At 43.1% G+C, this 15,416-nt stretch overlaps 1 protein-coding gene across 1 annotated transcript in view; it reads right to left on the reverse strand.

Annotated features, from left to right (window-relative positions):
* Positions 1-1,893: 1,893 nt before the first annotated feature.
* The window catches only part of LOC133991724 (homeobox protein Meis1), an 83,190-nt gene continuing 69,667 nt past the window's right edge, over positions 1,894-15,416 (reverse strand). Inside the window, exons 10-13 of the mRNA XM_062430248.1 lie at positions 12,418-12,476; positions 10,361-10,450; positions 9,294-9,391; positions 1,894-3,807 (exon numbers count right to left, since the gene is read on the reverse strand). Coding sequence (XP_062286232.1) covers positions 9,333-9,391; positions 10,361-10,450; positions 12,418-12,476 — 208 coding nt within the window. The 3' untranslated portion in view covers positions 1,894-3,807; positions 9,294-9,332. The remainder of the gene's footprint in view (positions 3,808-9,293; positions 9,392-10,360; positions 10,451-12,417; positions 12,477-15,416) is intronic.

Consider the following 15,416-nt stretch of genomic DNA (forward strand, 5'->3'; position numbering starts at 1 on the left):
CTACACAAATTATTGCCGTTGAGATTTGTCGTGGCTTGTAGTGTAGCAGAGAACATGAGGCACACGGTTACACGTCCAACTTCCCTGTTTCAACCATAAAGGCGCATACATATCTGCGTTGTTGTGGGAGGAAGACAGGCCTGTTCGGGCACCTCCACTGCTCTGGAACACATTTCTGCTCCATTCATTACTTTGACAGTTCACTCCGCGGTCAGTGTGTGTGTGTGTGAGGGAGAGAGGGAGAGAGAGACACTGAGAGTGTAGTCGTACCATCATCATTAACTTCAAATTACGTTTCGACTTTCAGCATTTGAAATTAGCACAAGTCAAACATTAGTGTCGAACATCAGAGGTAAACCGCGAGAAAAAGTCAAAAGACATTCACATCCCGCCACTTTGAAATGTAGGTCAACTGTGACAGAAATGTCTGTAAATATGCATAATCACAGTCATGTAGAAGTTTTTACATCTGATAAATACAATAGAAGTTGCACTTACAATAATATTAAAAACTTTCTAATCAATTATTATTATTTAATCAAATATTAATGTATATTAAAAATGAAAATGCCACTGAAGTCAGATAAATCAAATCAAGTTATTTCAATAGCCTAATTTAAATTTAATGAAACAAATGGGACAAATTCCTGCAATGGAAATGCAGTGAAAACAATTATTTCACTCCAATGGCATATTTTGTTGAATAATTACACAAACAAAAATCTGTTTTCATATTAAATATAAGGTCATATAAAGGACTATAACTGAGATGCAAAGATACTTTCTCCTTTTGAATTAATATTGGCAGTGCACTTATTTATTGTAGCCACACACTGTGTGTATCGTCTTAGCTTTTTCACTTTTATCAAACATCCAAACGCGTTTTTTTTTGCGTTTTACGTCTGTGCGTAAAAGGATAGTGTGTGCTGTGCGCCATCTCCAAACGTCCCTGCCCCGGACAATTTCCAGGCCTCCCTAAAGAGGGCAGTCAAGCATGGGCTTTCTCCTCTGTCTCCACAGCTCCCAGCGGCCACAGGCTCAGGAATTCACATTTCACAGCCTCGGATTTTCCAGCCATGGTGGAGAGGCGAAGCAATTAAAACGTCGCCTGGGTTTTTTAAGAGCGCGTATTTTTCCTTATTCTTTAGTGTAAATAGCATTCACTACGGCAAAGGCAGTAAAAACACAATAGTTGCACGGAGGAGAGATATAGAGGGAGTAGGGGGACAGTATTGATTTATAAGCGCATATTGTTATGGATAAAACAGTCTCTCTCTTGTTCGCTTGTTTGAAAAAAACAAGACGCTGACTTTGGATTCAGGGCTGCGCTCCGAAATGTATCAATTAGACAAAACTCGCTGGGCTCTTCTCCGCAGTCGGCTCAGTCTCTGCCTCCTGAAGTGAAGTGTATCCCGGAGACAACATCGGCTACAGAGTGCTGAGCTTCAAGCGGAGCCCTTTGACTGCGGGCAACAAGGCGTGAGGGAGAACTAATCTTCCCATTTACATGTTTGTAGCAATTTTACCTAAATGAATTTTAATGCTAAATGAAGGATAATTCGCTTTCTTGCCGAACCCCTTTCCTCGCCTCTCCTCACCATGTGTGAGAAAATTACAGCATAACGCATGCATTAGCTGCACATTATCCACAGCATTGGGAGGAAGGTTGACTTAAGAGCATGTTCCTTTAAGTATAAATGGACTTCTGCTTTCTTCAATGGGTATTTGTTGATATGTAAACACCTCCGTGCCTAATTTATTTTTAGAACATCACATGTGGGGTTATTTCTTTTTGTTAAAATGTTATAATAATGTCTCAGTTTCATATCTGCATATAGGAAGATAATGTGAGACTGTTGTGAGTTCTGTTATTTGAACAAAAAGTATTTATTTACAACACAGATGTACATATATACCCTTCAAAGCATAAGAAACATGACTTGTCTTCAAAGGAATCTTAAAGATGTGCGTAATACATGTTTGAAGCAATGGATAATGGATGCATTGATAACCCACACAAGCACATATGCACACACACGTTCCCCCTTACATGCATACTGCTTCACACACACACAAACACACACATGTACAGAGTGACTTTTACATTCTCTCCTGTCTGTTGATCAGCATTACATCATCTGGTTAAATCAAAAATGAATGGACTGTGGTATAAATGGTGTTTTCCCATAACCTCTGCCTCTCCCTGTTATCAGGCCGCATCAAACACTGATGGGAAGAGAATCCATTGGCCATGCGAGTGCTCAGCCTTGTGACATAAAACCCATCAATAGGACACTGAAAGAGACTTTCATCAGTCCTACGCCATCGACACACATGGAGAAAAACAGGAAACATGTTTGTGGGGAAGACACTTGTAGTTTCCCACCCGCTGATGTTTTTTAGATCATTTGTGAGCATTAACCGAAACCCCACATCATGTTTGTTAGCCTGTCGTGGTTTAAGTCATGTTTTCCATTGTGTGTTTGCCTTCATGTGAACAGAGTATAAAATGGATAAAATGAAAAAACTGAACAATGGAAATAGGATTAAAAAACCTTGTATATCCAAAATGTTAGCTTCTTAGAAACTGTTTAGCTTGTCATGTGTTTGGAGTTAATCCAATGAGTTATAAGAGCTTCATGACTCTAAAAGGTCAGATCATTTTCTATACCAATAAAAACTTTCTACCAGTAGAGGAACATATAATCAACTGATATGAAATCATTAAAAAAAGCACCAAAATTGGAGTTACAAGGTTTAGACACAGCAACAGTAATACAAGTTAGCTGCACCCTGCATGTAAGTGGATGTAAGCTGTGTGTATGTAAAAAAAACAGGACATCTGAATCACCATCACACTCTCTCTTCCCATCCAAATAAAGGCTTGCGAGAAATGACAGACTCATCGAATTGTCCGTTTATTCACTTTTTTTTTTCTTTTAAAAATGCATCGTGATTCATTGGAGGGAGGGGGGCAGGAGGTCAAATTTTATGGAGAGACTGCACACACATAGTGTGGAAAGAAACCAGAAAAAAAGAGAAAAAAGTTCACATCCTTTTTTTAAAAAATCTATTAGAAACAACATAATATGCAGAACAATACAATAGCATTTACAATACTTAAATTCCCAGTTCTTGTGAGAGTCCAGCGTAGTTTTACAACAGTATACAGTATATTTTCTTTCTCCACTCGTTTCCCAAACTAGGGGTTGATATAGTTATACTTTTAATTTCTTTTCTCTTGCTTTCCCGCCTTCCATGTTTCAATCCACTATATTTTTTATAGGGCACCTCTTTTGTTTTGTTAGTGTCCTGTCAGATACAGACATTGGCTTCTCCTTGGTCCAATTCCATCGTCCCAAAGAGTGGAGTGCTCTTCACAGGAAGTCTCTTTTGTTTGCCAAAGAGTCTAGAATATATCACCAGGTGCCGCATTCGCCAAAGGTACAGGCAAAGGACCCAGTGTGTCTCTCGCATGTCATTAATGCTCGCAATCGCAATCAGTATTAATGGAGGAATCCATGTGAACCTGGTGGGCAGCGGCGAAGGGACGAAGTCTAGGTGCCCACCAGAGAAGAAGCAGGGATCTGTCAGGACAGGGGGTCATCTGGGTTGAGTGTGGTTTGATCTTCTGTGCTTCACCGTCGCTGGATACATAGACGAGGATTATCAGCTGTTTAAAATGTTGTTGGGTCTTGGATGTGGACAGATAGGTTGCTGTTACTGTTGTCAGGAAGTCAGGGAATCCTATTCCCGTGATCCGTAGGCCTCTGTGTGACAGGTGATCCCCTGGTATGCCCTGCAGTTCTGAGAAAAGAGAGGATGAAAATCATTAATCATTTGTCAATTTTGTGCAGGCAAATAGAAGACTTTACATTTTGATTTAACTTTAGTATAAAAATGCTGATCAAAGATATGATTCTTTCAGTGTGTCTAGTGTATTTCACTGTTGTGAAAACCTTTTAACTCAATTTTTACGATTGTCAAGATTTTACTGGTTGAACCCCACTCAAAGTCACATACTGATGTGCTGATATATTGGACATAAAGAGGTTTCACCTGACAGCAGTAATATGTAAATATGGTCAACATATAAAGATGTTAAAATCTCCACTGAATGTGCAAAGTCATGGAAACACAGCTAAGCTCCCTTTAAATTGGCATATTGTCTCCAGCACTGAGGCAGAGTTTAACAGCAAAAGAAAACTGTTGAATGAGTTAGATGTCATTAATCATTCATTAAATAGGACAATAGATCACACTAGACTTCTGAAAGCAGACTCTCCTGTTACATTTTCAGGCCGATAAGACATGAACATGCTGATAAGACTCTGGAGGAGTAGAATTGTACAGTATGTGGCAACTACTGCAAACCCAACATTGTGCTAATCTGGGTCAGAATACAGACCCGAGCCTGGCCTTCACTAAGACTGTGCGGATGTGTCAGACAGAGCAGGTTTAGTGAGTTAATCCTACACTCTCAGTAATACTACTTTAACAGTAGGAGAGGACTTAGAGACCAAACACACATGATCGACTTTAAGTGATACCAAGGTCCAGTGCTTAACATTTCCTGGATAATCTGTTAACTAGTCTACAAGGAAACTCAAAATCAACCTTTGATTGATCTTTTCATTGTTTACAGTGTGACTATAAAAAAAGACTCCTTAAGGAAAACTATTTCAGGTTAGCGTGACACACAGTTCATGTTAATGCTGATGAATAAGGCTTGAAACACAGAATTATATTGCAACTACCTTATTTCACATAACAACCAAAACTCCTTAAACTGATTCAACCTGCTCCGTGCCTTCTAACCTTCCCATACAATGAAATATGAGGTAAAGAAATCCATCTTCACCCTCTTCTCTCCCTACACTCCTCTCTTTTAAGCCAACAATAGCCACCATCCATCTCTGCGGGTGGAAAGTCACCGCTGAGGAACCACGGCCATTGTTGTCGAAACCAAAGAGGAGAAGTGAAGCTAACAGCCGCCCGTCACCTGAGAGTGCTCGGGGCCCGTCCACGTGTTCGCCACACACACAAAAGAGGGCCACTACGGACAACACAAAGGCAGGCAGGGAAAAGGACAACAAGGTGCAGCAGGAGGACAATAGAGGAGTGAACGCGAGGGCCGTCAATTTGTTATCCCCCTCATCCATCAGTTTTCACCTGGATTGCTGAGGAGAATAGGTGCAACTTGCGTAAGAGAGGGGTGAGCTATTGTGAGAGCTGTGCTGGTTGCAATTAGCTTCTTAATGGCATCAAACTTTGACCTAATGGCATCAAACCCGTGATCTTTGTGTTGTGAGATGTAATCTGTTGCCTCACAAAAAGACCAGTGCAGAGCATGTTTTTGCTTTAAGAGTAATCATCCATTTAATTTCTATCCAATTACATTTGTTTTTCAAGTTTCTAAAAACTTTGATGTCTTCTGTAGTGAAGCATTAGCATGTGTAATAGTAGCCACTGTAGCTGAAGCCTGAAAAAGCCACTATTTGAAGAGATTTAAGTGCAATGCCTTAACATCACATCACTGCACATTTTAGAGCCAAAAATGTCAAACAAAACAGAAAAAACATTTAAGTTGTTTGTAGTTGTTGCATATGTACCCCTGGTTAACAAGAGCGTCCTGATGACTAGAATGAATCCATGTCAAGGTTTTAATAAACGCTATGCGTGCTTGAAAGAGCACACATTGCTAATAAGGTTTTTCACTTAATAAGCCAATCAATACATTGAGCTGTAGGCCTCCTTTCTTAGACTCCAAGGGGGATTCCAGAGGGGCCAAATCAACAGGGACACACATTCACATGGACAATACGAGGGGGCACAAAATCCCCATCGGGACCTGTTTTTTCCAGTGTTCGTTAATAGTAAAAGTTCATCCACCAGAAAGAGAAGTTGAGGGTGGGGGGTGACAGTGGGAGGTTGCTTGGTGGTGGTGAGGGGTGAGGGGGGGTATCTTGACCCCTCAGCAGAAGGTTAACAAATTTGTGCTTAATGATTGGAGCAATGAATCCTGGGACAAAGGGTCTCCAGCCGAGCCTGGCAGCAAAGGGGTTACAGGCAGCGTTCACTCAAGCGTTCTGCCCGACATTTTGGGAAGAGCTCTGAGCAGGGAGGGCCAGAAAAAATTCCATACGCTCTGTGCCATAATTAATTCTTCCACCCTGTGATAACTATTGTCCTGAAACTGAAAATTACAGTTTTCAGGGGCCACCCCTGGCTAATTTCATGGAAAAGGGAAAGCAGGGGAGAGGAAGAAGGGAAAGGGGGTAAGGGTCATACGAGAGTCATTCTCGTCGCTATCAAAGGCTCTGCTCACTTCTGCTTCACTTGCTGGGCTTCATCTCTGCTGACAGGTGTATTGTTTCGCAAGGGGATATAAGCTCTGTAATCATCATTGGGTGGAAAGCATAACGCTCTTCACTAAGCAGGACTAATTGGCTTTAGTTTTAACTAATGTTGCAGTGTGACTGCTAGGCACACCTTCTGTATCAAGGCTCAGTACTCCCCAGCACAATAACCGCTCAATTTAGCCCTGCGGTAACAAAACCTCAACTCTGCTAATGAAAATTGCTTATAAAATATAATGAACCTGTGCTCTCTTAATCAAATAAGATAACCATTTCCCCCTCCTTCCCATAATAACCTATTAATTTAATTGGTCATGAAAGAATATAACACATCACTTACATTTAATTGACCTAGAAAGGAAAGTAGCAATATTTGACGGAGACAAGCTAGCAACCGCTAGCTGATGAAGCTGTAAAGAAATGACTAGTAGTGAGAAGAGTAGACATATTTCTGTCACTATCTCTCTCCTAGCTTCTATACTCATCTCTCCCTCCTCCTCCTTCCTTACTTCCTTCCTTTCATCCTTCCATCTTTCCCTCCTTCTACACCTCCCTCTCGTCGTTTACTCTACTCTCGCTCACCATCTCTTCACCCGCCCCTCCCTCTTTCTGTCTACCCCGCTCTCTCCCTGTCTTTTTTCTTCTGCTGTCTACTTGTCTTCTCTGTGCTTTGCCCGTCTCGCAGAGGATTCCTCTGGTGGCCCAATTACGAGATTCAGCAGGCAAATTGAGGCTGTTTAAAGCAAGGTCTGCTGGGAAGGCTAGCAGCTGCTGGAAAGAGGCTGCTTGGACACGGCGAACCAGCCCTAATGTTTACACGCTTGCACACATAAACACAGACACATACACGTCTCATTCTGAAAGCACAGTGCTTCTATTACCATGTCTCCCTGCATTTCAAACCTGATAGATGCCACTCCATGTGAGATTTTCTGTCTTTGTTTTGGTCGTGGACATTTGTGACGGAAACAAGGGTGGCATATTTTCATAGTGGTACGCACGCACACGCACGCACATTCTGTGGAGGGTTAATGGTCTCTATTTTTGTAAACTGAATAAGTCAAATCCATTGGTCACACCTCTGGTGATGGCATATTTAATTTGGATCTAGTCAATTAGGCCCAGCTAAGCTCCATACCCTGCTGGCTACCTCCTCCATTTTGCACTAGTTTGTGTCCCCTCCCTGTGCCAGGAGTAATCCTATTACCATACACACACATGCACTTACATACACATACATGCACAGTTACACTGCACACTGCACGTTTGTGCATGTGTGCACACCCACACACACACAGACATATACGTGTATTTCACATATGAATTCTTATATATGGTATACACGCACCCACACAGGTATACACACACAAACCCGCACAGGTGCACACACATATGGTGTAAAAACACAGACCCGTAGCCACTTTTATATACACTCTGTACTGTGACAACATCAAGCCTGTATACGTCCAGATTTATGTGGGAGTCTATTTGGCCCTGGGGCGAGAGAGAGGGGGAGATGAGGTGAGAGAGAGAAAAAGAGAGAGAAAGAGAGAGAAAGAGGCAGAGAATAAGAGATTTAAAGAAAACAGAAAAAAGGTGTTGTGTGAAAAAAATAGAAGAGGGAAATTGACAGAGTGAGAAAAACCACAAAGAGGGAGAGAGACAGAGCGAGCATTAGACAGACAGAGAGAGTGGGGGGGGGAGTTGGGGGGGCAGGGGGGTGACTTCTCTAGCTGGTTAGTGTGTGTATTAATGTGGCTCATGCATCAACAGCAACCCGGCAGATTTATGACACTTAAGGGGCACTCACTTCTCTCTCTCTCCTTCTCCTTGCACCACCGACGACTGCTTACATTTTTTGCCAATCAGTCTGTTGCCATGGCAACGCCATACCTGCCCCCCCCCCCCGCCCCTCCTAGTCTCCCATCCCACCACCCACCCTGTCCCAACCCATCCCCTCGTCTTTCCTTCTCATCATCCTTCTCCTCATATCTCCCCCCGTTGCCCCATTCGCCTTCTTTCTGCTTGGCCCACACACACACACACACACACACACACACACACACACACACACACACACACACACACACACACACACACACACACACACACACACACACACACACACACACACACACACACACTATACACTCAAAAGATATAGCTATCGTGAATTATGATCATCAATTGCTATCAGAAAATATGTGTATACTCTTGTGTGTGTGAGTATAAATACACTCCACATACATATGCTCTCTTTCCCTTACATCTTTCTTCCTCTTTCCCTTGTTTTTTATACTGTAAACCTTGTTTTCTCTCTTCCCTGATATGAAGGATGTTTAGTCCTGTAGCTATTGGATATGTGAGAGAGAGAAATAGCTACACACACACACACACACACACACGCACACACGCACACACACAACACACACACACACACACACACACACAACACACACACACACACACACAAAGAGTTACAAGGTTGTGATCAAAGGCTCTTATCACCAGACTGAGGGTGGGAGAGTTGGAGAGAGAGTAACAGAGAAAAATCAGCCTGGGAAGAAAAGAGCCTGTTTGTAAAAAAAAAAAAAAAAAAAACCCATTTAAACTCAGAGAAAAAAAATTACAAATGAAATATTCCCAAGTATATCCGTTTGGAGAATAACTGCTTGCCAAACAAAGACTTACGCAATCTAAAACTCCCATAACTTTAAAAATGTTATTTTGTACAAAATGTCAGAGATCTAATTTTTAAACTGACAGTTAGCCTAAAAGCAGAGTTGCAACTTCTGATCTGCTGTAAATGTACTTATGAATAATAATAGTACTGTACACCTGAGTCAGAGACCCTAATTCAAAATGTAGATATATTCCTGCTGATATGGAAATAGATCTGTAAGTGTGTGTCAGCGTGTGCCAGTGTGTACTTACATCCCCCTTTGTGTTGCGATTGGCTGTACTGGGGCGGGGCTACATGTAGTGCCACTGACCTTCCATGCCCATGTTCATGCCCATTCCACCCATTGGTCCTGAGAAACACAGAGGGACAAAATTGAAATGCAGAACCATAAAGATGTAACATGTCTGAGCAATATATATATACCGTTACTGATGTCACAGCAGATTTAAATAGACAACAAATGCTTATGCCTTTATTGAGTTATTGCAACCAAGTGGAAAATGTTTGTTAAGTGAAAAAGAAAACAGTGAGTTAAATACCAGAGATGGTTTCTCTGTAAAACTAACTTGACTGACAACATAGCAGAGGAGCATGCTGGCTTAAATCTGGCAGAGCGAGGTGTGGTGAGGAACGGGGAAGGGGGGGGGGGTTAAGTAGCCAGGCAGTTTATCCAAACCTGCTGACTTTGAGTGGAGGGTGAGATAGGGTTAGAGACTTGAGAGAATCCCAGAAAACAGGGGATAGAGGAGGAGGAGAGGAGCTTAAGGACAAACTCTGGGATTAGACCTGATGGCGTGAGAGAGAGGGACTGAGAGCAAGGGAGTGGGAGCCAAGGAAGGAGATGGTTGTGTAATGTGATTAACCACACCTGTTCTGGTTTGTGTGCTGAGGGAGGGAGGAAGGTAGCAGTGTTTGTGTACAGTATGTGTGTCTTGATCGCTGTGTTTGAGGGTGCACATACTGCACGGCTTACACTTAAACCACCACGCAACTATCATATACCTCCAATAAGTGCTTGTGCGTGAGGAAAGACTAGGAGCATGCCGGTAGAGTAAACCAGAAATGGTCAGATTCTGTGAAACACACCAACACTCAGAAATAATGTTAGAGAGAAAATAAGAGTGATAAAAGACATGAGTCAGAGAAGATGGGAGAAAAAATATATGAGGAAAGTAAAAGCAGAAGCAAGACTGAAGAGGAGGAGGAAAAAAAGAGGACAGAGGCATGAAAATGAGCAAACGACAGCAAGGAAAGAAAGGAGAAAGATAGGAAGAGTGAGGGAGGAAAGAAAGGGACAGACACGCAGAAAAAGCCCTACCAGGTGGTCTGATTCCCATGTGCTGCTGGCCGTCCATGACGAAGCCCCCCATCGGCTGGCCATCTGGATTGTAGGGAGCTCCTTGACTTACTGTGGATAGAGGAGGAGACAGAGGGAGGGAGGGATAGAGGGATTGGAGGGAGGGGACGGAGTGGTCAATTAGTACTTTTAATTAAGGCTCAGTGGCCGAAGCGGGATCATCTGTTGGCCGGTGCACGCACAGGGAGCCGCCGTTGTCTTTTAACGTCATCCTGCTCCGTGTCTCTCCAGCCAGATCTGCACTGTAAGTCACTGGTAGACTTTAATGCTTCTAAATTCTTTAATAGGGATCGGCCTGAGAGAGTTCTACGCACACTATGGTAAACTTACTGTAAGACCCACATGGACTTTTGTTTTAAAATGAGATTTGAACCATCTGGACGAGGTGACAACTGTTTTTTACAGAATGACTGATAGTAAACCAATATAACATGTTAGCATGACTGCAGTCCTTGTTTGGATAAAACTATTTCTATTTAACCCCTTAACATACAGTTGCCCCCACCCCCCACCCCCCGCCACTTCACCCCACCCCCACTCTCAAGTTTAAAGGTTTTTTAAATCATCTAATTCCACATTGTTTGACAGTATCATACACTGAATGTATACTGTATGTTTTATGCTCTTCATTGAAGTCATTTGATGTTTACACTGACTGAAAAATTTAAATCTTGGGCTTATTTTTTTTGGGGGGGGAACAACAATCAATCAAATGGAAACATTCTTGTTGTTCTCTGCATCATTTCATACATGATTCCCCAAACTTCAACCTAATAAATTGGTATTGCTTGAAACTCTACTGTAGGTTTGAACAATATTTGGCTGCACACTATGAGTTTGTAATGACTGGTGCACCAGCAGGTCAGTGAGGTTTAAAGGGGGAAACATTTATGATAAAGATTTTTATCACCCTAAAAAAGACAGCTGGCATTTTGAGCCTGAACTTTTAGACATATATTAACTTAAAAAACTGTAACTGCATGGTAAAGGTCTTGAAGTATTTATGTGTCAAGCCAAAGTCAGTGTTTATGAATTTTAACATAAATGCTGCTCTTGTCAATGTCTTATTGTACACATGATCAAAAGAACAAAATCAACTCCAGGTTAAAGGTCTGATCAGTTTTCCTTTTTGTCAACAATAAGTCATTCATGCTAAATGGCCTCAGAATCTGCTCCTACCTAAATGCTTGATCTAATAAATACTGCCTATAACTGAGCAGCGACGATAAGTGAAACCTGATAGGGTTCCTATTTTTTGCTCGCCTCCATTGTTCTGCTCTCATAGAAATCCACTTACCTCTGATTTAGGCTGTTTGGGGGTCAGTCAAGCAAAAGCAAGAACTCAGCCCTACTGAATGCCTTTGAACTTTACTGCGCCCCTAATGCCACCCTGACCTCTGACCCCTATTACAGGTAATAAAGTTTACGGCAGTCCAAACCAAGCCATGCACCAGGGGGACCGCTCACTCACTCACTCACTCCCCTCACTCCCTGAAACAGCCGCAAATGGGGACGAGTTGGGGGGGAGTTTAAAAGAGTGAGGAAGGGGGGGGGGGGGAGTAAAAACAGGTCTGGAGCCAAAAAGCCAAACAACGGTCACCCAAAAAAAGAAACGGGTGTAGTTCTCTTTATGTTTTGGTTTGAGCAAAGGGGGGAGGAAGGGGTTAAGAGCAAACTTTACTGAGAACACAGCTAGTTTTGTTTACAAGCTAGGAAAAACTAAATCCACTCATCGTTAACTCACTTTCAGCCAAATTATTATATCTTAAAATTAATAAATAGTTTCTCACCCCAAGTAGTACATCAAAGCTGATTAATGGTTGCTGTTAATGTTGTAATGTTTTGGTCTTTAATTTTAGTGGTCAGTCACGACAGTAAAGGGGAAAGCCCCTGGAGGTTTTGGACATTCCAGGATGGGGGATCAGGCCTGTATTTACCAGCTGAGGGGCCTCCGGGTGCATGGAGCGAGGATGGCTTTCGACTGCGTGACTTGAATACAGTAACTATAGGAGACTTGCCTGCACGGTTTGACTGGTCGATCATGGGCTGGACTATTCTCCTCCTCGCGTTAATGAACCTAAAGGAGAAGAGGATGGATGGAGGGAGAGAGGAGGAGGATGAGGTGGAGAAAGAGGAGGAAGCAGAAGGGACAAAGACACAGAAACAGTCAGTGTATTTCTCAAAACAAGATTAGGCAAAAATTGCTGACTAAGACCTTGAAAAGCTTGTCACACAGCAAGAAAACAAACACATTTCCAAACCTGTTTCTTTCTCTTTGCTAACCATAACAGTGATATGGTGAAATTATTCTTCCCTAAGCAACCCTGAGCCCTGGTAAACCCCCGGAGGAACCACGGCGAAAGTCACATCTTAACAACCTTAACAACTGAGGCGGTTGTCTTTCAAAACGCAGAACTCCATGACTTGTACAAACTTGCACTGCCTCAGTGTATACACAGTCACTGAACACTGGGGTCTTTGTGGGGCGAGGCTTAAAACGGGATTTTCTCTCTGCCTGTTTGAAACATGTCGACCCATCTCACTTTGTTGGAGACGTTCCACCTCACGACGAGTCGAGTTTGCTGACTGTTTAACACACTTGGCTTTGAGCGTGCTTGTGTGGGAAGTGTTGCTGACAGAGACATGTCATGTTGCCACTGGTGAGAGTCATTGTTTTGGGTGATACTCTGTTAAGACAGGTGACCATGTGTTACTCTGTGACAGCAGGAGCTTTTTTTAGTGCCACTGTGTGTGTGTGTGTGTGTGTGTGTGTGTGTGTGTGTGTGTGTGTGTTTTCACAGGAGCAGGATTTGGTAAATATAGCCTTGGACCAACCCCTTTACCCCATGACCTCAAATAAAAGCACACGGTGGGACCATTTATTGTGCACGCTCACATACACGCACACATACGCACACACACACTTACCCATATTTAAATCACACATTCTCAATTGCACACACAGTCTTTCTCCCTCTACTACATTCATTCACACACATTCACGCTCTTGCACACACTCACACAGGCAGAGCTCTGGCCTTGCTCAGCCTAACCCCTTGTGAAGTGACCCTTTGACCTGTAATGACCCCAAGGAGAGAGGGCTCTTGGGGCTTCTGACTTGATTTATGTGTTCCTGCTGTTGCCCCACCGGACACTTCTATTTCATCTCTAAAAGGGGAGCATTAGCTAAACTTTAAGGAAACAATAGGCCTGCTACACGTTTGAAGCCGGGAAAAGAAGCATTTAACGGATTCAGGAAAGGAGGAAAGGAGGAACAGAGGAGGGAAAGAGGTGAAAAACAAAAGGACACTTGCCTGTGCATCTGTTTGACCCCCAATTAGTGAATGGGGCTTTCTTGTTTTATATATCTGTAATATTCCTTCCCTAACTGCTTAATGGGGCTCCTCGTATCTATCCTGATTCACCTTCTAAAGACACAGCTGCAAGGAAATGATGAAACAGAAAGTGTCAGACAGGCTGCAAGAGTAAGAAGATGGATTTGGAGCTTAATTGCTTCTCTGGATTGTTTTTGTATAAATGTTCTGGTTATATCTTGTAAGTCGCTTTAGAGATATGGTACATTTTTGACAGGCGTACAAGTAGAGCCCTCTATTAGGTGAAACCATCTCAAAAAAGGAAGAAAGTGAGCGACGAGGATCTCGTCGGCCTTTGAGCTTGAGGTTTTCGCAATTTTGTTCTCCATTTGTTACATTAAAGTTTGTTGAATTGGAATTTGGGGGGAGAAAGAAACAGAAAGAGCAAAGGAGGAATGCAAGAATGCACTGACATGGCAGAGCACCATCAAATGAGGGAACGTCTGGATTTTTATCACCAACACCCCCCTCCCTCCCTTCCTCCCTCGCTACCCTGTTTTGCTGGGGGAGATATGAGAGGAGGAGCGAGGGAGAGAGGGCAAGGAGTGTTGAGGAGGCCTGAGCATTCCTTTAACTCCTCTCCTCTTCTCTCCAGGCCCTTTACAGAAGGTCAACTCCAGGCCAACGCTGGCTAACAGTTGACCTCTTGCTTCTCTTCACCTCCTTCCCTTCATCTCTTTCATTAATGTCTCCTTGCAACTGTTCTTCCTCTCTCTCGCTTCTCTTTCCCTGTCTTTATTTCTGTCCTTCTAAACTTTGAACCTTTGTCCTCCCTCAAAAATATACTGATGCAACAATGGAGGCTGTTTTGGCAATAGGTGTGCACTTGTTAGAAAGTCAGGCATTTGTTCCTGTCACAATGGAGCTAAGGGAGGAATGTAATTGACTTGTAACTTGATGTGACCTTGAGAAATATGGCACCAGAGCGTATTTAGTCTAAGGACTTAAAAAACTGTGTACCAATGAAGTAATAATCCTATTATCACTGCTACTGTTACAACTAGTTTTACTCTTACAAAGACAAAACTACACTCAACTAACTAAACTGTTGCTGCTGATAGTAATAGCTGCTTTTTGCCTGTGATTCAGCCTCTCGTACCTCCCTCTCTGTCCCGTTCTGTATCTGTTTCCTTCTCCTGTCTGCTCTCTCCTTATCATTCCTTCCCTGTATGGTGGAAACTGGCGTTCCACCTCCCCGCAACGAACCCACACTCTAACCCACTGACCCCCCTCCTCCTCGCAAAAACTCTCGCCAGTTTCCTGTCCCCGTCGTCCCCATATCTGAGGCCAGATGCACCATGGGGGCTGGAACAAAGGATAAAATGCCTCTCATAATAGCAGCCAGGGGAACAGAGCGATGGAGAGCGGGAGAATGGGAGGGAAGGAGGAGTGAGAGAGTGGGAAAAAAAAAAGGCAAGGGGCTCTGGTCTGCAAACCAGACACTCTTGCTGTGACCGTTAATAAGCTGACAGTGAGAAAGACCGTGAGAGAGGGAGAGGTAGGGGTGAGGGAGAGGGAGAGGGAGAGGGAGAGGGAGAGGGAGAGGGAGAGGGAAAAAGGACGGGAATTGAGGAAGAGGAAATAAGAAAAAGGAGGAGAGTAAGAGAGGGATAAAGAGTGATGGAGAGACAGAAAGGAAAGGC

This window comes from Scomber scombrus, chromosome 12 (genome assembly GCF_963691925.1).
Source record: "Scomber scombrus chromosome 12, fScoSco1.1, whole genome shotgun sequence".
NCBI lineage: Eukaryota > Metazoa > Chordata > Actinopteri > Scombriformes > Scombridae > Scomber > Scomber scombrus.